The sequence below is a fragment of the Chiloscyllium punctatum genome, chromosome 18, assembly GCF_047496795.1.
Source record: "Chiloscyllium punctatum isolate Juve2018m chromosome 18, sChiPun1.3, whole genome shotgun sequence".
NCBI lineage: Eukaryota > Metazoa > Chordata > Chondrichthyes > Orectolobiformes > Hemiscylliidae > Chiloscyllium > Chiloscyllium punctatum.
The window spans coordinates 95,741,253-95,761,988 of NC_092756.1; the positions used below are offsets into that span (position 1 = coordinate 95,741,253).

A 20,736-nucleotide genomic window follows, 5' to 3' on the forward strand; every position below is an offset into this window, starting at 1 on the left:
ATCAGGAAGAAACACAGCTGGGAAAGCTTGGGTTTAACAACATCTGTGGAGTGAAGTCAGTTAACAGTCACTGGACCTGAAATATTAATTACTCTTGTGCAACTGATTTGTCAGACTTTAAAACTAATTGCTGGAAAATACTAATGCTTAGATTCTGACGTTGTAGATGATCCACTATGACCCCCTTGCAAAACCCAGTTGAATATCTTGCTCAAAGGTACACTACACTACCTTTTTGTTCTTGGATAAGTGATGCTTGATTGCTATATGGTGGTTTTCCCAAGCTGGGAAATGGTTTCTCTCTTATCCACGTTCCATGCTGGAGGAATGAAGATTCTGCTTCTGATTGCCATCAGTGTCTCTAGTCTACTTGGCTGATAACTATCCCCTACGTGAGGAAATGCAACAGTGCCTACATTGTCCCATGTGGGACAAATGTAGCAATTCTTTTTTTTCTTACTGCTCTCACAATCCAGTGCTGTCAACTGAGAGCAGCTGGTGCAAAGAAAGCTATAGGACCCAAGGAGCATTTGCAGGAATTAGTTCCAAATGTTTTTTTCTGTTCATTTACATGAAATCAGCATCTTTTTATTTATCTATAATGTGCTGAGGGGTGAGTCTGACTTCAAGGGGAATCTAATTGCTGATGAATGCTGATCTTGGTTGGGATGCACACAGTCCACAATACAATAAGTGGGGCACAGAGTAACTTGGTCAATGACTGCTCAGCCATCTTAAGGCTGTGCTGTTCATCTTTCTCAGCTTCAACTGAGATTAATGGGGCAGGTGCTTGTCTTTGGAGAGGAAGAAAAGACAACATTTCCCTATCTAAAATGTTATTCTTGTGCTGATGTGTAACACAAATGTCAACTTTGATGCTTACCACCTCCTCCGTAATTTTGGGTTTGAAAATGCACACATGCTTTGAGTTTGCGCACACTGAGATCAAATGTTCTTCTCCAATCTTCCCAGTGTGCAAAGTGAGATGGTCCATTTTACAAGCTTGACCAGGCTCTGAATGTTGCTATTGGAACTGATACGCCAAGTGACAAGGGAATTTATTGATGTGATTATAGTCATTAGTGCAGAGGTAGTGTTTCCCAGCATGCATGTTGATATGTGCTACTCCTTTAACTTGGTGGATGGACATTATCAGTGAGTGTTTGTGAAAAGCCAAAGCTGCCACCTGAATTATGTTGTTGACAGGGAATCACATGGTCACGGGAGAGAGGTGGGGAATTGGTTTGGGGAGGGGGGTGTCAAAGTCAGGATAATGGGGAGTGTGCCAACACCACTCAAGGATCTTGACACCCTCTGGTTCAAAGCAGCCCTCTTGATTCATCCCTTCCATTCACTGGCACTTAGCAACTGCAAGGTGTACCATCGATCAAATGCTGTAGGAATTCACCAAAGCTCCTCAGACAATATATTCCAAACCCATGACCACTCCCATCTAGAAGGACAAGGGCAGAAATACATTGTAACTCCACCCCTTACAAGTTCCCCTCTGAGCCACTCACCGTTTTGACTTGGAACTATGTCACTGTTCTTCCCCTGTTGCTGAGTCAAAATCCTGGATTCCCTCCCAAACAGGATTGTGGGTCTACCTCCACCACATAGACAACAGCAGCAATTCAAGGCGGCAAATCATCACCACCAGCTTGATAAGGGTAGTTAAGATTAGATTATCTTCAGTATGGAAACAGGCCCTTTGGCCCAACAAGTCCACACTAACTCTCTGAAGAGTAACCCACCCTCCTCTGACTAATGCGCCAAACGACTATGGACAAGTTAGCATAGCCAATTCAGCTGGCCTGCACGTTTTTGTAATGTGGGAAGAAGCCCATGCAGAAAGTCAGCCAAGGCTGGAATCGAACCGGTGTTCCCGGCACTGTGAGGCAACAGTGCTAGCCACTGTGCTGTGGGCAATAAATGCTGGCCCAGCCATCAGCACATTCATTGTGTGTGTGAATTAAAAATTAGCTAGATCTGATTACTCTCCCCAAAGAGAGGCACTGGGAAACAGCTTTTCATGAGATTTATCAATGTTATAGATGAAGGAATGAAGGGCCATCAATAAAATGATGATTCTACATCAGGTGACACATGACCATGAGAGCAGAATGTTCAAAGTTTAATGGAATGGGCAAGACTGTCAGATACAGGACACTGAGGGGGAGTGTAAAGTGATCCACTTCTGACCAAGAAAGACAATTCAGTGTTTTATAAAAGGTGACATCTTCTGCTGGTTATCAAAACTAATGATCAAAATGAAATTATTCAGACAAGTGAACAGATGGAAAAACACAAAGCAAAGGAACTAATTTAATTTTAGTCCTGATCTCAAAGAAGTTCTTTGTTCTTTTATAAGAGCTGGCACGTCATGTTAAAATTGTACACGACATTGGTTCAGCCACATTTAGAATACTGTGTACAGTTCTGGTCGCCACATTACCAAAAGGATGTCGACAATTGGGAGAGGGTGCAGAGAAGGTTTACAAGGAGATTGCCTGGTATGGAAAGTGTGAGCTATGAAGAGAGGTTGAGTAGTGTCATAGAGATGTATAGCATGGAAACAGACCCTTTGGTCCAACCCGTCCAGGCAGACCAGATATCCCAACTCAATCTAATTCCACCTGCCAGCACCTGGCCCATATCCCTCCAAACCGTTCCTATTCATATACCCATCCAAATACCTCTAAAGTGTTGCAATTGTACCAGCCTCGACCACATCCTCTGGCAGCTCATTCCATACACGTACCACCCTCTGCGTGAAAAAGTTGCCCCTTAGGTTGCTTTTATATCTTTCCCCTCTCACCCTAAACCTATGCCATCTAGTTCTGGACTCCCTGACCCCAGGGAAAAGACTTTGTCTATTTATCCTATCCATGCCCCTCATAATATTTAAAATAACAAAGGGTAATATCAGGGTACATAGAGTTAAGATTTTTTCTGAGGGTGAAGGATTCAATAACGAGAGGTCACGCTTTCAAGGTGAGAGGTGAAAAGTTTAAGGGGGATAAATGCGGCAAGTACTTTATTCAGAGGGTGGTGGGTGTCTGGAGTACGTTGCCAGCAGAGGGGGTAGAGGCAGGCACCATAGGTTCATTTAAGATGCGTTTGCACAGATGCACAATTAGGTGAGGATGAGAGGAATACAGATGCTTAGGAATCAGGCGACAGGTTTAGACAGTAGATTTGGATCGCCTCAGGCTTGGAGGGCCTGTTCCTGGGCTGAAAATTTTCTTTGTTCTCTTTGTTCTTTTGAATCCTTCTGGATGGAGGTTCTTTGTAAAATTGTCATACTCTGGTTCAACCACATCTGGAGTGCTCAGTTCTGGTATTAATGGTGCAGCCCTGAATTTCTGAATGAACTCCAAGATAAAGAGCTGGTTAAATGACATCAACAGTTTGCCCACAATCCTCAGGGTACAAGGTTAAGGAAGGAGTGCAATTGAAATTTTAATGAGGATGAATGGATTTGACAGAGAAGATACAGGGGAACTGTTTCTTTACAATGGATCAACTAAAACTGAGGATGTGGAATTGGATTATAGTCTTCAAATTAGATCTGAACTGTCCGGGATAACATTAGGAATGGATGCTTCACAGGAAGGATAGTGGATGTGCGCACACACAGGCACAAACACACAAAAATACTGTTCACAGCACAGACACGGTCCTTGACAGAAGGTAGGTACAGCTCAAGTGGCAAGGAAATGTTGACTGGGGATCTTCCTCCTGCTGCAGCCTTTACCCACCCCTGCGGATAGCAGACAAATACCTTCAGCCTGGATGGATGGCCGTTGAGGACTTGTTTTGCATTGCACTTTATCGGGATCCTCCCCTCCGACCTTACATTCCTGGGTGGTCCTGCAAGGAGGTGAAAACCTTTTGAGGTATCGCTCTCAGAGTCAATGGGACACTCAAGGCTCACCATCACAGCGAGGTGACAATCCACAGAAAGGTCAGTCAGGAGACAGAGGCAGGGAAACACTGTTCAGATACAGATCATCCACAGAATCACAGAATTGTTATGGCACAGGAGGAGGCCCTTTGGTCCATTGGGCCTGCAACAGCTCTGGTTGTTTCCTTATGAACCTGTCCAGAGATGTTATCGGACACCTCTGGAGCAGGTAGGGTCTTGTACCTAGACCTCCTGGCCCAGACAATGGGACACTACCCCTGTGCCACGAGGCTCTTACTAAACAGGTTATTGAAACATAGAATGAGAGAAAAAAAAGGAATGGGAGTCGGCCATTCAGCCCTTCAGGCCTGCTCCACCATTATTGTGATTGAAGCTGATCATCTAACTCAGTACCATCTCCCACTCCATCCCCATAAACTTTGATTCCTTTAGCCCTAAGAGCTGGACTGAACTCCATCTTGTAAACATTCAATGTTTTAGTCTCATTGTTTTCTGTGGCAAAGAATCCCACAGCCTCCCCACTCTCTGGGTGAAGATATTTCTCCTCATCTTAGTCCTAAACAGTTTACCCTGTGTCACGAGACTGTGCCCACCCCCCGGATTCTGGACTCCCCACCATTGAGAACATAGTCTCTGCCCCAACTGCTCCTGTTACAATTGCCTTGTCCTAGCACCAATCTCCCATTTCCAACACAAAAGGCTGAGAAACTGACTCCAGTTCTTCATTGAGCCCCTCTTTCAGTTGGTCACAACTTATTTTAAAGGAAAACTTGAAAACCTTTCCTAATCCAAACCTATTTCTTTCAAAAGGACACAAACTCACCGTAACCTGATTGAGATTCTGCTGAGTGACCTCCTGCTCACAGAATAGTCATCCAGACCTGATTCTAATCTACACCTCTGATCAGCTCTGGTTAACACATCCCCACTCTCTCATTGGGGCCTATGCTCATGGGGGATTCCTGATTGGCTGTCAGGAATTGTCAATCATCATTGGTGATACCTCTCCCTGGATGTTCCCTGGGGGATGAATACCAGAGCTTATGGGAGTGAGGTTCAGGTCTGGAGTTATCTGGGTGATAGTGAGTAGGAATAGTGAAGATGGCCTCCCAAGTGTGTCAGAACTACCACAAGGACTGTGAGGATGCTGTTAACAAACAGATCAACCTGGAGCTCTATTCCTCCTATGTTTACCTCTCCATGGTGAGGCTTGTGGTCTTGAAGGTTCTGTTTTAAAGTTAAGACTGTGATGTAACTATATGGAGTACCTAGGAATTTCCTTGGTCATATGTCTGAGCAAATTGTATGTTGAGACTGTTGTCCTTGACCCTGAAACCCTGTTTAGGATGGCCCTTAAAATATAACCCTCCTTTGGGTGAGGGTCCCCAGTTTATTGTCACTCTGCCCAGTGTAACCACTGGCAATTACCCTCCTGACTGCGGAGGCTGGTGATGTCTTAATTCTCTTTAGTTGGTTATGACTCATCTTTATTGAAAAACTTTCTCTAAACCAAATGTATTAATTCTAAAAGTTATCCTAATAAAGCTATTTCTGTTGAAGTAACTTGCATAACTTTGAATGAGGAAAGGTGGTTAAATGGCACACTTTCACACATTGAAATGTGAATGATTGATTTACAAAATAGCACAGTCAAAATTCTGTGCAGAGTGAATACTTATTCAGATGGGTGAGCTTGGTAATGAGATTGCTGACTGAGACTTCACATGTTAATCAATATGTTCATGTCCTGAGTTTCAGTTGGTGAATGACCTCACCAGCTTCCAGCATTGAGCATGAATGTTTCCAAACTGCAGTGCAGGGATGTCTAATGGCTGTCCTCAACTGGGACCTTCACAGTCCTGTGCCACACTAGCACACTGCCTCCTTAAGATACAGGCCAGGGGTTGCAGTTGGTTTTTTGATCTTCAGTTCTGGGAGATCCAAATGTCTGTTATTTGGGCCAAAAGTCACAGGAGATGACTTTCTGCTTTTGTCACTAACTTCAATTAATTGGAAGTGAATTGAAATGGTGGGATGGGTCACTTTCTGATTGAACCATGGATGAGATTGAGATTTGCTTCCCACTTTATCTCCACTTGCAGTCCTCTTACTTTGACCGGGATGATGTTGCCCTGCGTCACTTTGCTGAGTTCTTCAAGGAGCAGTCCCATGAGGAACGGGAACACGCTGAGAGACTGATGGCATTCCAGAATAAACGTGGAGGCCGAGTCCTCCTGCAGGATGTCAAGGTCAGCTTCTGTGAACTTTTTGAAGGCTTATTTTGTGTGCATGCAAATTGACTCGTTTCACGCAAACTGTTTATTGTCTCAAAATTTGAATAAATTGTTCACCAAAACCATGCATTGAATTTTTTTTTAAAAATCCAACTAGTTAACACTTGTGAAACAGCAATAGGCAATTGGGATGATCTGGAATACTGGATGGAGAGCAACATTCCCATTTAAGAATGATCAACTATATAACCTCCAGAATTCAATTCCAACACCCCTAGTAATCTAAGGTAAGAATGGGAGAATCCATAGGGATGGAAGGTAGCTGCATCTCCAAGATGTTTCTAATGGGCTGATCAAAAGGGATAGAACAGTACAGCAAGGAATTACCACCATTGGTGCATATTTTTAGATACATTTGGATTATAGTATCTTCAAACAGTTTTACAGTAAGATCTTCTAAAATGACTTCAGCTCAAGGAACAGTGAAAACTAAAGGAGTCAGTAAAACAATTGGCCTGAAATCCAACTCTTGCAATGTTTGGTGGAATACTGAACTGATCAGATGTAGCCTGTGATCCATCTGTCTGAGATGAGCTGTTTATTTTCTCTCCTGACTTCCCTTGTTCCAGAAGCCAGAGCAGGATGAGTGGGGCAATGGTCTGGAGGCAATGCAGAGAGCTCTGCAGATGGAGAAGGATGTGAACCAGAGTCTGCTGGATCTGCACAAACTCTCCTCAGGCCACACTGACCCTCATGTGAGTTGCACATTTTTCTCTCCAAAGGTTTGGAAGGAATCTGTTTACTCCCTGGGGGGACAATTCCAAATCTAATCTACCTGCCTCCTACAGGCTGAAATCCAGAAGGCATCCCTGATTGTCCCCCTCCCTCCCCACAATGTGGTGGTGATGGTCATGTCTGTAATGGGATGTCACATTCAGGTGCATGGTTTGTTCCTTGAGGCTAATCTTTGTCTCCTCTTCCAGCTGTGTGACCTCCTGGAGAGGCACTACTTGGATGAGCAAGTGAAGATGATCAAGAAGCTGGGAGATCACATCACCAACCTGAAGAGACTGGGAGCCCCTGAGAATGGCCTGGGAGAGTACCTGTTTGACAGGCTCACCCTGAGCTGAGTGGGATTCAAGGACTCCATCTGTTGGACATGGTGACTTCATTCCAGTGGATGACTTTGGTTGTGCTCTGAACAAAATTAAAATAGTATTCACCATGGAACGGAGTACTGTGTGTAACTACTTCGTTTCATTGGGTTCTTGGGGTTTTGATGTTTAACAGCTGATTATTAAATCCTTTTCTCTCAACCTTGTTTCGATGCTTGTCCCAATAATTTGTTCTGTTTTATTTCTGTGTAGAGGGATTTTTGGACTAAGTGAGAAATTCTTATAATTGGAAATTCCACAACGGCTTAAGCTTTTTAGCTTGTAAGGAATACTCACTAATTGCCTGTGCTCACTGGAACAAGGTTACAGCAACAGCCTCTAGTCAATAGTTTGAAATCTAATCCCAGTCCAAATGTTTTACACAACTGCTATACTCTGAGCAATTCTTTCAACTTTTTTAAAACTGAAGCAAAAAACTGGCTGCTGCAACTCAGGACGAAGACCTGCTGGGAAAACTTGGGTTTGGCAGTATGTGTGGTGTGAAATCAGTTGCTAGACCTGAAATATTGATTTATTTATTTTTTTCTCTTGCAATAGCTACTGTTTTCCAGCTATTTGGTTTGATGTTTAGATTCTGATTGGTTAAATCATCTAAAATTACTCCTCTTACAAGAATATAAAGATTGAATATCTTGCTTGGAGGTACACTACCTTTGACTGTTCTTGGATAAGCTATACTTGTTTATTTATGGTGGTTTTCCGAAGCTGGGAAATGGTTTCTCTCTTATCCATGTTCTATGGTGGAGAATGAAGATTCTGGTTTTTGATTGGCATCAGTGTCTCTAGTCTAGTTGGCTAATAACTATACTCTGTGAGGAAATGCAACAGTGCCTACCTTAAACCCCCATGGGACAAATATAGCAATTCCCTTTTTTCCTGCTCTTGCAATGCAGGGGTGTCAAATGCTGAAGGCAGCTCTAGGACCAGAGTAGCATTTGCAGGATTTTGTTCCAATTATTTTTCCTTTCAACTTACATGAAATCAGCTCTCCTTCAACTATACCCTGCATGGACTGTGGAGTCACTGTGACATTGACCTATTTCTTAGGGAAATCTAACAGGTGACTAGTATTGAGCAGGTGCATCATAATCACAGCCCATGATAGAATAAGGGGGTCACTAAATAACTCGGTTATGACTGCTCAATCATCGTAAGGCTACACTGTTCATTTTTCTCAGACTGAACTGAGATATATGGGGCAGGTGGGTGTCTTTGGGGACTGGGGAGACAGTGTTTCCCATTTACATTGGAAATTCTATAAATGTCCGTTACAAATGTAAGCTTTAGTACTTTACACGTCAATACTATTGGGATTGAAAATGCATAATGTGCTTTAGGTTGGCACGTACGGCTCGGTCAAATGTTCTTTTCTAATTCCCCTAGTGTGCGAACAGAGTCCCTATTGCAAGCTTGAGCAGGCTCTGAATGTTGATATTAGAAATGATGCTCCAAGTGAAAAGGCTATCTATGGATTTGGTTATGTTCATCAGTTCTCAGGTGGTTGTGGTTCCCTGTGTGCATTTTCATTTTGGGCTTGAATCTTTTAATTTGGAGGATGGATGTTTATCAGCTTCAGTTTGGGGAAAGCCAAAGCAGCCACCTTTAATGATTTCATTGACAGGGAATTTCGTGATCATTGATGGGGAATTGGCTTGGGAGAGGGGCTGTCAGTCTTTATAATGGGGAGTGTACAAACAACACTCCACGATCTTGACACCCTCCACTTCAATGTAACCCACTGCATTGGCACAATAGCCATCAACATTCATTCCTTCCACCCACTGACACTTAACAACTGCAAGGTGTACCATCTACCAAATGCTGTAGGAATTTGCCAACATGTTCAAAACCCATGACCACTCCCATCTAGAAGGAAGAGGGCAAAGATACATAGCAACCCCACCCTTGCATGTTTGTCTCTGAGCCACTCACCATTTTGACTCGGAAAATATATTGTTGTTCTTCCTCTGATGCTGACTCAAAGGCCTGGATTCCTGACCTAACACGATTGTGGGCCTACCTCTACCAAATGGACAACAGCAGCAATTCAAGAAGATAAATCATCACCACCTTGACAAGGGTAATTAAGGATGGGCAATAAATACTGGCCCAGCCACCAGCACCCTCAGCTAGGGAGTGAATTAAAACTAGCAAGATCTGTTTACTTTCCCCAAGGAGAGGCACTGGGAGCCATAACGTTTCATGAGATTCGTAAATGTTATCAATGAAGGGCCATCAATAAAATGATGACTCTACATCAGGTGACACATGACCATGAGAGCAGAATGTTCAAAGTTTAATGGAGTGGACGAGACTGTCAGATACAGGACACTGAGGGGGAGTGTAAAGTGATCCACTTCTGACCAAGAAAGACAATTCACAGTGTTTTATAAAAGGTGACATCTTCTGTATGTTATCAAAACTAATGATCAAAATGAAATTATTCAGACAATTGGATAGAAATGTGGTGAACTGACGTAAAAACACAAAACAAAGGAACTAATTTAATATTAGTCCTGATCTGAAAGAGGTTCAAATCCCTATGGATGGAGGTTCTTTGTAAAACTGTCAAATTCTGGTTCAACCACATTTGGAGTGCTCAGTTCTGGTATTAATGGTGCAGCCCTGAATTTCTGAATGAACTCAGAGATAAAGAGCTCGTGAAATGACATCAACAGTTTGCTCACATTCCTCAGGGTAGAAAGTTAAGGGATGAGCATAATTGAAATGTTTATGGTGATAAATGGATTTGACAGAGTAGACAGAGGGGAAATGTTTCTTCACAATGGGTCAAATAGAACTGAGGACGTGGAATGGGATTAGAATCTTCACATTAGAAATAAACTGTCCAGGATAATGTTCGGAATGGCTTCTTCACACGAAGGATAGTGAATGCACAAGCACACAAAATTACAGCTCACAACACTGACACGGTGCTTCACAGAAGGTAGAGCCAGCTCAAGTGGCAAGGAAATGTCAATTTGTGATCTCCCTCCTGCTGTAGCCTTTACCCACCCCCGTGGTTAGCAGACAAATATCTTCTGCCTGGATGGATGGCCGTTGAGGATTTGATTTCCATTGCACTTTACCGGGATCCTCCCCTCTGACCTTACCATCCTGGGTGGCCCTGCCAGGTGGTGGAAACCTCTTGAGGTATCGCTCTCAGAATCAATGGGACACTCGAGGCCCTCCATCACAGCGAGGTGACAATCCACAGAAAGGTCAGTCAGGAGATAGAGGCAGGGAAACACTGTTCAGATGCAGATCATCCACAGAATCACAGAATTGTTATGGCACAGGAGGAGGCCATTCAGCCTGGTTGTTTTCTCATGAACCTGTCCAGAGATGTTATCAGACACCTCTGGAGCAGGTAGGGTCTGGCACCCAAACCTCCTGGCCCAGACAGAGGCACACTACCCCAGTGCTACAAGACACTTACTACCCAGGTTATTGAAACATAAAATTAGAGAAAAAAGGAATGGGAGTCAGCTGTTCACCCTTCCACCATTCCATATGATTATGGCTGATCATCTCGCTCAGTACCATCTTCCCATTCTCCATCCAACATTTTGATCCCTTTCGCCCTAAGAGCTGTACCTAACACCTTCTTGGAAACATTCAATCTTTTAGTCTGAAATGTTTTCTGTGGCTGAGAATTCTACAGGCTCCCCACTCTCTGGGTGAAGACATTTCTCCTCATCTCAGTCCTAAACAGCTTATCCCGTGTCACTACACTGTCCCCCCCCCCCCGACTCTGAACTCCCCGCCATTGAAAACTGCACATCTTTCTCTCCCATTTCCAACACAACAGGCTGAGAAACTGACTCCCCTTCTTCCTTGAGCCCCTCTCGTAGTTGGTCACAACAAACTTTATTTTGAAAGAATACTTGGAAACCTTTCCTCATCCAAATCTATTTCTTTCAAAAGGACACAAACTCACCATGACCTGATTGAGATTCTGCTGAGTGACCTCCTGCTGTTCCAATCACAGAAAATCACCCAGACCTGACTCTAATCTACACCTCTGATCAGCTCTGGTTCACACACCCACCCCCTCTCTCTCATTGGGGGCCTATGTTCATGGGTGATTCCTGATTGGCTGTCAGGAATTGTCAATCATCATTGGTGAGACCTCTCCCTGGAGGATAAATTCAAATGCCTGCAGGAGTGAGGTATGGGTCTGTAGTTGTTAAGGTGATAGTGAGTAGGAATAGTGAAGATGGCCTCCCAAGTGTGTCAGAATTACCACAAGGACTGTGAGGATGCTGTTAACAAGCAGATCAACCTGGAGTTCTATTCCTCCTATGTTTACCTCTCCATGGTGAGGCTTGTGGGCTTGAAGATTCTACTTTAAAGTTATGACTGTGATATAACTGTCTGGAGCATCTAGGAATTTCCTTGGTCATATACTTGAGCAAATTCAATATATTGAAATTGTTGTTGGGTTTCCCCGCCCCCCCCCCCCCCGGATGCACTTAACCCTGAAGCCCTGTTGTAACTTTAGAATGCTCTTCAATTATAACTGGCCTTTTGAGTGAGGGTCCCTAGTTTTATTGTAACTCTGCACAGTGTAACCACTGGCAATTACCCTCCTGACTGCAGAGGCTGGTGTTGTCTTAATTCTCTTCAGTTATAGTCTGTTCAGGACATTGGTTTTGCCACTGTTTGAATTTTGTGTTCAATGCTGGTCTCCCTCCTATTGGAAAGATGTTGTGAAATGTTTGAAAGGGTTCAGAAAAGATTTACAAGGATGTTGCCTGGGATGGAGGATTTGAGCTATTGGGAGAGGTTGAACAGGCTGGGGCTGTCTTTCCCTGGAGTGTTGGAGGCTGAGGGGTGACATCAGAAGTTGATAGAATCATGTGGGGCATGGATAGGATCAACAAAGCCATTTCACTGTGGAATAGAAGCCCAGAACTAGAGGGCATAGGTTTAGGGTGAGAGGGGAAAGATGAGACCCAAGGGGCAACTTTTCCACTCTGGGTAGTATGTGTATGGAATGAGTTGCCAGAGGAAGTGGTGGAGGCTAGTACAATGGCAACATTTAACAGCCATCTGGATGGGTATATGAATAGGAAGGGATTGGAGGCATATGGGCAGGTGGGACTAGATTGGGTTGGGATATCTGGATGGTGTAATGAGTTGGAGCGAAGTGTTTGTTTACGTGCTGTACATCTGACTCCATAACAAATCTCTCTTTCCAAAAACTTTCTCTAAACCAAATGTATTGAATTTAAAAGCTGCCCAAATAATGAAGCTGTTGTCTTTTGTTGAAGATGAAGTGAGTTTACTGAATGAGGAAAGGTGGTTAAATGGCACTTTCACTTGAAATGTGAATGATCTAAAAATAGCACAGTCCAGATTCTGTGCAGAGTAGATAGTAGGACAGTGTGGTTATTCAGGAGGATGAGGTTGGTAATCAGGTAGCTGACTGAGATCTCTGTCTGTTAGTCATGTTCATGTCCTATTTCAGTTGGTCAATGATCTCTCTAGCATCCAGCACTGAACAAGAATGTTTCAAACCTGCAGTGCAGGGATATCAAATGGTTGTCTCCAATAAGGACCTTCTCGGTACTCTGCCACACTAGCACACTGCCTCCCTAAGATACAGGCCAGGGGTTGCAGTCAGTTTTTTTTTTCAGATCCTCATTTCTGGGAGGTCAAAATGTCTGCTATTTGGATCACAATCAACAGATGACATTCTGCTTTTGTCACTCACTTCAATTAATTGGAAGGGAATTGAAATGGTGGATGGGTCACTTTCTGATTGTGCCAAGGATGAAAGTAATGCTTTCTTCCCACTTTATCTCCACTTGCAGTCCTCTTACTTTGACCGGGATGATGTTGCCCTGCGTCACTTTGCTGAGTTCTTCAAGGAGCAGTCTCATGAGGAACGGGAACACGCTGAGAAACTGATGGAATTCCAGAATAAACGTGGAGGCAGAGTCCTCCTGCAGGATGTCAAGGTTAGCTTCTGTAAACTTTGGAGATTTTAGTGTTTTGTGTGAACTCCAATTGACTGGTATCACTCCAATCTGTTGAGCCTCAAGAATGAATAAATGCAATATGAATTGGAGATTGTATTGGAGAGAAATGCACTGAATTGGAGACTATTTTGCACTCGTGAAACAGCAATAGGCAATTGGGATGATCCAGAATACTGGATGGAGAGAATCATTCTCATGTAAGAATGATAAACTATATAACCTCCAGCTATCAATTTCAATGCCCCTCTACGGAGGTGAGAATGAGAGAATCCATAGGGGTGGAAGGTAGCAGCATCTCCAAGATGTTTCTAATGGGCTGGTCAAAAGGATTGAAAGGGATAGAACAGTAAAGCAAGGAATTACATTTGGATTATACCTTTTCAAAATGTGCTTTCACAGTATGGTATGCTTCTAAATTTTAAGCTCTGGGAACAGTGACATCTAAAGGAGTCAGTAAAATCTAACTCTTTGGAATAATGGACTGATCAGATGTAGACTGTGATCCACCTGTCTGAGATGAACTAGTTTTCTTTTTCTCTCCTGACTTCCCTTGGTCCAGAAGCCAGAGCAGGATGAGTGGGGCAATGGTCTGGAGGCAATGCAGAGAGCTCTGCAGATGGAGAAGAATGTGAACCAGAGTCTGCTGGATCTGCACAAACTCTCCTCTGGCCACACTGACCCACATGTGAGTTTTCCATTTTTTTTTTCTCTAAACATTTGGCAGGAAATGATCTTTGTTTACTCCTTGCTTTGGGGACGGGGGGGGGGGGGGGGGTGGAATTCCAATTATCATCGCCCTACCTCCTGCAGGCTGAAATCATAAGCTTTTCAACAGGCATCCCAGAGTGCACCTCTTCCCCCTCCTCAATGTGGTGGAGATTTCCCACATCTGTATTGGGACATCACTTTTTCAGGTGCATGGTTTGTTCCTCGAGGCTAATCTTTGTCTCCTCTTCCAGCTGTGTGACTTCCTGGAGAGGCACTACTTGGATGAGCAAGTGAAGATGATCAAGAAGCTGGGAGATCACATCACCAACCTGAAGAGACTGGGAGCCCCTGAGAATGGCCTGGGAGAGTACCTGTTTGACAGGCTCACCCTGAGCTGAGTGGGATTCAAGGACTCCATTTGTTGGACATGGTGACTTCATTCTAGTGGATGACTTTGGTTGTGCTTTGCACAAAATTAAAATAGTATTCACCATGGAACTGACTGACTGACTGCTTTGTGTAATATCTTAGTTTTATTTGGTTCTTGGGGTTTTGATATTTAACATTTGATCATTTAAATCCTTTTATCTCAACCTTTGTTTCAATGATTATCCCAGTAATTTGCTCAGTTTTATTCTGGTCTGTGGAGAGACTTTTGGAATAAGTGACCAACTCTCATAATTGGAAAGCATTTGTGGAATTAAGGTTTTTGGCTTGTAAGCAGTGCTCACTATCTACCTATGCTCACTGGAACAAGTTTACAGCAACAGACTCAGACTTGTAACTATTGACTAGAATGATTGACACAACTGGTGTACTATAAGCAATGCTCAGAGGTCTTTGAAAATTGAAGCAAAAAACATTGGCTGCTGGAAATCAGGAAGAAACACAGCTGGGGAAATTGAGGTTTAACAGCATCAGTGGAGTGGAGTCAGTTAACAGTCACTGGACCTGAAATATTAATTACTTGTCACTGACTATTGTCAGACTTTAGTATTTTCCAGCAATTAGTTTTAATGCTTAGATTCTGATTTAGTGGATCATCTACACTGACTCCCTTACACTAACATAAAAGTTGACTATCTTGCTCAAAGGTACACGACCTCTTGTTCTTGGATAAGTGATGCTTGATTGCTATATGGTGGTTTTCCCAAGCTGGGAAATGGCTTATCTCTTATCCACGTTCCAGGCTGGAGAATGAAGATTCTGCTTTTGATTGGCATCAGTGTCTCTAGTCTACTTGGCTAATAACTATCCTCTACGTGAGGAAATGCGACAGCGCTTACCTTGTCCCATGTGGGACAATTGTAACCATTCACTTTTTTTTTAAAAACTGCTCTAACAATCCAGTGCTGTCGACTACTGAGAGCAGCTGGTGCAAAGAAAGCTATAGGTCCCAAGTAGCCATTGCAGTAATTTGTTCCAAATGTTTGTTTTTCCTTTTAATTTACACGAAATCAACTCTTTTATACATAGGCTGCAGTGAGTGTGGAGTCTGACTTCAAGGGGAATCTAATTGGTGATGAATGCTGCTCTTGCTTTGGATGCACACAGTCCACAATACAATAAGTGGGGCACAAAGTAACTTGGTCAATGACTGCTCAGCCATCTTAAGGCTGTGCTGTTCATCTTTCTCAGCTTGAACTGAGATTAATGGGGCAGGTGCTTGTCTTTGGAGGGGAAGAAAAGACAACATTTCCCTATCTAAAATGTTGTTCTTATGCTGATGTCTAACACAAATGTCAACTTTGCTTACCAACTCTTCCATAATTTTGGGATTGAAAATGCACACATGCTTTGTTTGCGCACACTGTGAGGTCAAATGTTCTTCTCCAACCTTCCCAGTGAGCAATTTGAGGTGGTCCATTTTACAGGCTTGACCAGACTCTGAATGTTGATATTGGAACTGATGCTCCAAGTGTCAAGGCTATTATGGATTTGGTTATATTCATTAGGTCAGAAGTGGTGTTACCCAGCATGCATCCTGAGTTGTGCTGAACCATTAAGTTGGAGGATGGACATTATCAGTGTCAGTTTGTGAAAGGCCAAAGCTGCCACCATAATCATGTCATTGACATGATCACTGGGGAGAGATGTGAATGTGGGTGGAGAATTGGCTTGGGGAGGGGGTGTCAAAGTCAGGATACTGGGGAGTGTGCTAACAACACTCCAGGATCTTGACACTCTCCAGTTCAAAGCAGCCCATTTGATTGGCACAATAGCCACCAACATTCATTCCTTCCATCCACTGACACTCAGCAACTGCAAGGTGTACCATCAATCAAATGCTGTAGGAATTCACCAAAGCTCCTCAGTCAACATATTCCAAACCCATGACCACTCCCATCTAGAAGGATAAAGGCAGAAATACATGGTAACTCCACCCCTTACAAGTTCCCCTCTGAGCCACTCACCGTTTTGACTTGGAACTATGTCACCGTTCTTCCCCTGTTGCTGAGTCAAAATCCTGGATTCCCTCCCAAACAGGATTGTGGGTCTACCTCCACCACATAGACAACAGCAGCAATTCACGGCGGCAAATCATCACCACCAGCTTGATAAGGGTAGTTAAGATTAGATTATCTACAGTATGGAAACAGGCCCTTTGGCCCAACAAGTCCACACTGACTCTCTGAAGAGTAATCCACTACGGCCTGTTCCCCGGGACTCACACCGAGACGAACATTAACTGCGCCTGGAGGATCATCAACTCGGTGAAGGACGCTCTCTGGGCGGTCCGAAACCTGTTGATCTTCCAGCTGAAGGAGTTGACCCCGACCGAGTGTTGCAGACTGGCACATTCCATGGTCCAAGACTACGTGTTGAGGGACGCGCTGAAGCTTGGGGCAGCTGCCGCCAAGGCGCGGTGGGGAAAGACCACCGTGTAAGATCGGCCTGCCGAAAGAAGAACAGGGGGCCCATACAGACGTTTTTTTGGGCTCTGCTGATGCCTCAGCCAAATATATGTATATATACAAGATTGAAAAAATGCACAGGATTGTAAAGGACAAGAATAAAGTCGAATCTGTGTTTGTAAATATGGACATATGTATGGCATGATCCAATGTACAGACCATCAAATCATTTATGAATAAAGTATATTTTTGAAATAAAAAAAATCCACTCTCCTCTGACTAATACACCTAACAACTCTGGACAAGTTAGCATAGCCAATTCAGCTGGCCTGCACGTTTTTGTAATGTGGGAGGAAACCCGCGCAGACAGTCACCCAAGGCTGGAATCGAACCTGGGACTCTGGCACGGTGAGGCAGCAGTGCTAGTCACTGTGCCGTGGGCAATAAATACTGGCCCAGCCACGAGCACCCTCATTGTGTGAGTGAATTAAGAATGAGCAAGATCTGATTGCTTTTCCCAAGGAGAGGTACTGGGAAACAGCTTTTCATGAGATTTATCAATGTTATAGATGAAGGAATGAAGGGCCATCAATACAATGATGACTCGACATCAGGTGACACATGACCATGAGAGCAGAATGTTCAAAGTTTAATGGAGTGGACGAGACTGTCAGATACAGGACACTGAGGGGGAGTGTAAAGTGATCCACTTCTGACCAAGAAAGACAATTCACAGTGTTTTATAAAAGGTGACATCTTCTGCTGGTTATCAAAACTAATGATCAAGATGAAAGTATTCAGACAAGTGGATAGAAATGTAGTGAACTGATGTAAAAACACAAAGCAAAGGAATTAATTTAATTTTAGTCCTGATCTCAAAGAGGTTCTTTGTTCTTTTATAAGAGCTGGCAAGTCATGTTAAAATTGTACACGACATTGGTTCAGCCACATTTAGAATACTGTGTACAGTACTAGTAGCCACATTACCAAAAGGATGTGGACGCTTGGGAGAGGGTGCAGAGAAGGTTAACAAGGAGGTTGCCTGGTATGGAAGGTGCGAGCTACGAAGAGAGGTTGAGTAGAGTCATAGAGATGTACAGCATGGAAACAGACCCTTCGGTCCAACCCGTCCATGCCGACCAGATATCCCAACCTCATCTAGTTCCACCTGCCGCCACCTGGCCCATATCCCTCCAAACCCTTCCTTTTCATATACCCATCCAAATACCTCTTAAATGTTGCAATTGTATCAGCCTCCACCACATCCTCTGGCAGCTCATTCCATTCACTTACCACCCTCTGTGTGAAAAAGTTGCCCCTTAGGTTGCTTTTATATCTTTCCCCTCTCACCCTAAACCTATGCCCTCTAGTTCTGCACTCCCTGACCCCAGGGAAAAGACTTTGTCTATTTATCCTATCCATGCCCCTCATAATTTTTAAAATAACGAAGGGTAATATCAGGGTAGATAGAGTTAAGATTTTTTCTGAGGGTGAAGGATTCAATAACGAGAGGTTAGATTAGATGAGATTACTTACAGTGTGGAAACAGGCCCTTCAGCCCAACAAGTCCACACCGACCTGCCGAAGCGCAACCCACCCATTCCCCTACATTTACTCCTTACCTAACACTACGGGCAATTTACCAATTCACCTGACCTGCACGTCTTCGGACTGTGGGAGGAAACTGGAGCACCCGGAGGAAACCCACGCAGACACTGGGAGAATGTGCAAACTCCACACAGTCAGTCGCCTGAGTCGGGAATTGATCCCGGGTCCCTGGCACTGTGAGGCAGCAGTGCTAACCACTGTGCCACCGTGCCGTCACACTTTCAAGGTGAGAGATGAAATGTTTAAGGGGGATAAATGTGGCAAGTACGTTATAGAGAGGGTGGTGGGTGTCTGGAGCGCGGTGCCAGCAGAGGGGGTAGAGGCAGGCACTGTAGATTCATTTAAGATGCGTTTGAAGAGATGCACAATTAGGTGAGGATGAGAGGAATACAGATGCTTAGGAATCAGGCGACAGGTTTAGACAGTAGATTTGGATCGGCTCAGGCTTGGAGGTCCTGTTCCTGGGCAGCAAATTTTCTTTGTTCTCTTTGTTCTTCTGAATCCTTCTGGATGGAGGTTCTTTGTAAAATTGTCAAACTCTGGTTCAACCACATCTGGAGTGCTCAGTTCTGGTATTAATGGTGCAGCCCTGAATTTCTGAATGAACTCCAAGATAAAGAGCTGGTTAAATGACATCAACAGTTTGCCCACAATCCTCAGGGTACAAGGTTAAGGAAGGAGTGCAATTGAAATTTTAATGAGGATGAATGGATTTGACAGAGAAGATACAGGGGAACTGTTTCTTTACAATGGATCAACTAAAACTGAGGATGTGGAATAGGATTATAGTCTTCAAATTAGATCTGAACTGTCCGGGATAACATTAGGAATGGATGCTTCACAGGAAGGATAGTGGATGTGCGCACACAGGCACAAACACACAAAAATACTGTTCACAGCACAGACACGGTCCTTGACAGAAGGTAGGTACAGCTCAAGTGACAAGGAAATGTTGACTGGGGATCTTCCTCCTGCTGCAGCCTTTACCCACCCCTGTGGATAGCAGACAAATACCTTCCGCCTGGATGGATGGCCGTTGAGGACTTGTTTTGCATCGCACTTTATCGGGATCCTCCCCTCTGACCTTACCATCCTGGGTGGTCCTGCCAGGAGGTGGAAACTCTTGAGGTATCGCTCTCAGAATCAATGGGACACTCGAGGCTCTCCATCACAGCGAGGTGACAATCCACAGAAAGGTCAGTCAGGAGACAGAGGCAGGGAAATGCTGTTCAGATGCAGATCATCCACAGAATCACAGAATTGTTATGGCACAGGAGGAGGCCATTTGGTCCATTGGGCCTGCAACAGCTCTGGTTGTTTCCTTATGAACCTGTCCAGAGATGTTATCAGACACCTCTGGAGCAGGTAGTGTCTTGTACCTAGACCTCCTGGCCCAGACAAAGGGACACTACCCCTGTGTCACAAGACTCTTACTAAACAGGTTATTGAAACATAGAATGAGAGAAAAAAATGGAATGGGAGTCGGCCATTCAGCCCTTCAGGCCTGCTCCACCATTCCATGTGATTGAAGCTGATCATCTAACTCAGTACCACCTCCCACTCCATCCCCATAAACTTTGATCCCTTTAGCCCTCAGAGCTGGACCTAACTCCTCCTGAAAAACATTCAATGTTTTAGTCTCAATGTTTTCTGTGGCAAAGAATCCCACAGCCTCCCCACTCTCAGAGTGAAGACCTTTCTCCTCATCTTAGTCCTAAACAGTTTACCCCGTGCCACCATTGAGAACAGCGTTCCAGTCCCTGCCCCTTCTGCTCCTGTTATAATTTCCTTGTCCTGGCGCCAATCTCCCATTTCCAACACAAAAGGCTGCGAAACTGACTCTCCTTCTTTATTGAGCCCCTCTTTCAATTGGTCACAATAAACTTTATTTTAAAAGAAAACTTGAAAACCTTTCCTAATCCAAACCTATTTCTTTCAAAAGGACACAAACTCACCGTGACCTGATTGAGATTCTGTTGAGTGACCTCCTGCTGTTCCAATCACAGAATAATCATCCAGACCTGATTCTAATCTACACCTCTGATCAGATCTGGTTAACACATCCGCACTCTCTCATTGGGGCCGATGTTCATGGGGGATTCCTGATTGGCTGTCAGGAATTGTCAATCATCATTGGTGCTACCTCTCCCTGGATGGTCCCTGGGGGATAAATACAAGAACTTATGGGAGAGAGGTTCAGGTCTAAAGTTATCTGGGTGATAGTGAGCAGGAATAGTGAAG

At 44.0% G+C, this 20,736-nt stretch overlaps 1 protein-coding gene across 1 annotated transcript; it reads left to right on the forward strand.

Moving 5' to 3' along the window:
• The first annotated feature begins 5,029 nt into the window (after positions 1–5,029).
• Positions 5,030–14,451, forward strand: LOC140489119 (ferritin heavy chain, oocyte isoform-like). Its single transcript, XM_072588354.1, has 6 exons — positions 5,030–5,131; positions 6,031–6,177; positions 6,792–6,917; positions 13,157–13,303; positions 13,884–14,009; positions 14,284–14,451. Exons 1-6 carry the CDS (start codon positions 5,030–5,032, stop codon positions 14,428–14,430), a joined length of 795 nt encoding a protein of 264 aa, XP_072444455.1. The 3' UTR covers positions 14,431–14,451.
• Positions 14,452–20,736: the final 6,285 nt, after the last annotated feature.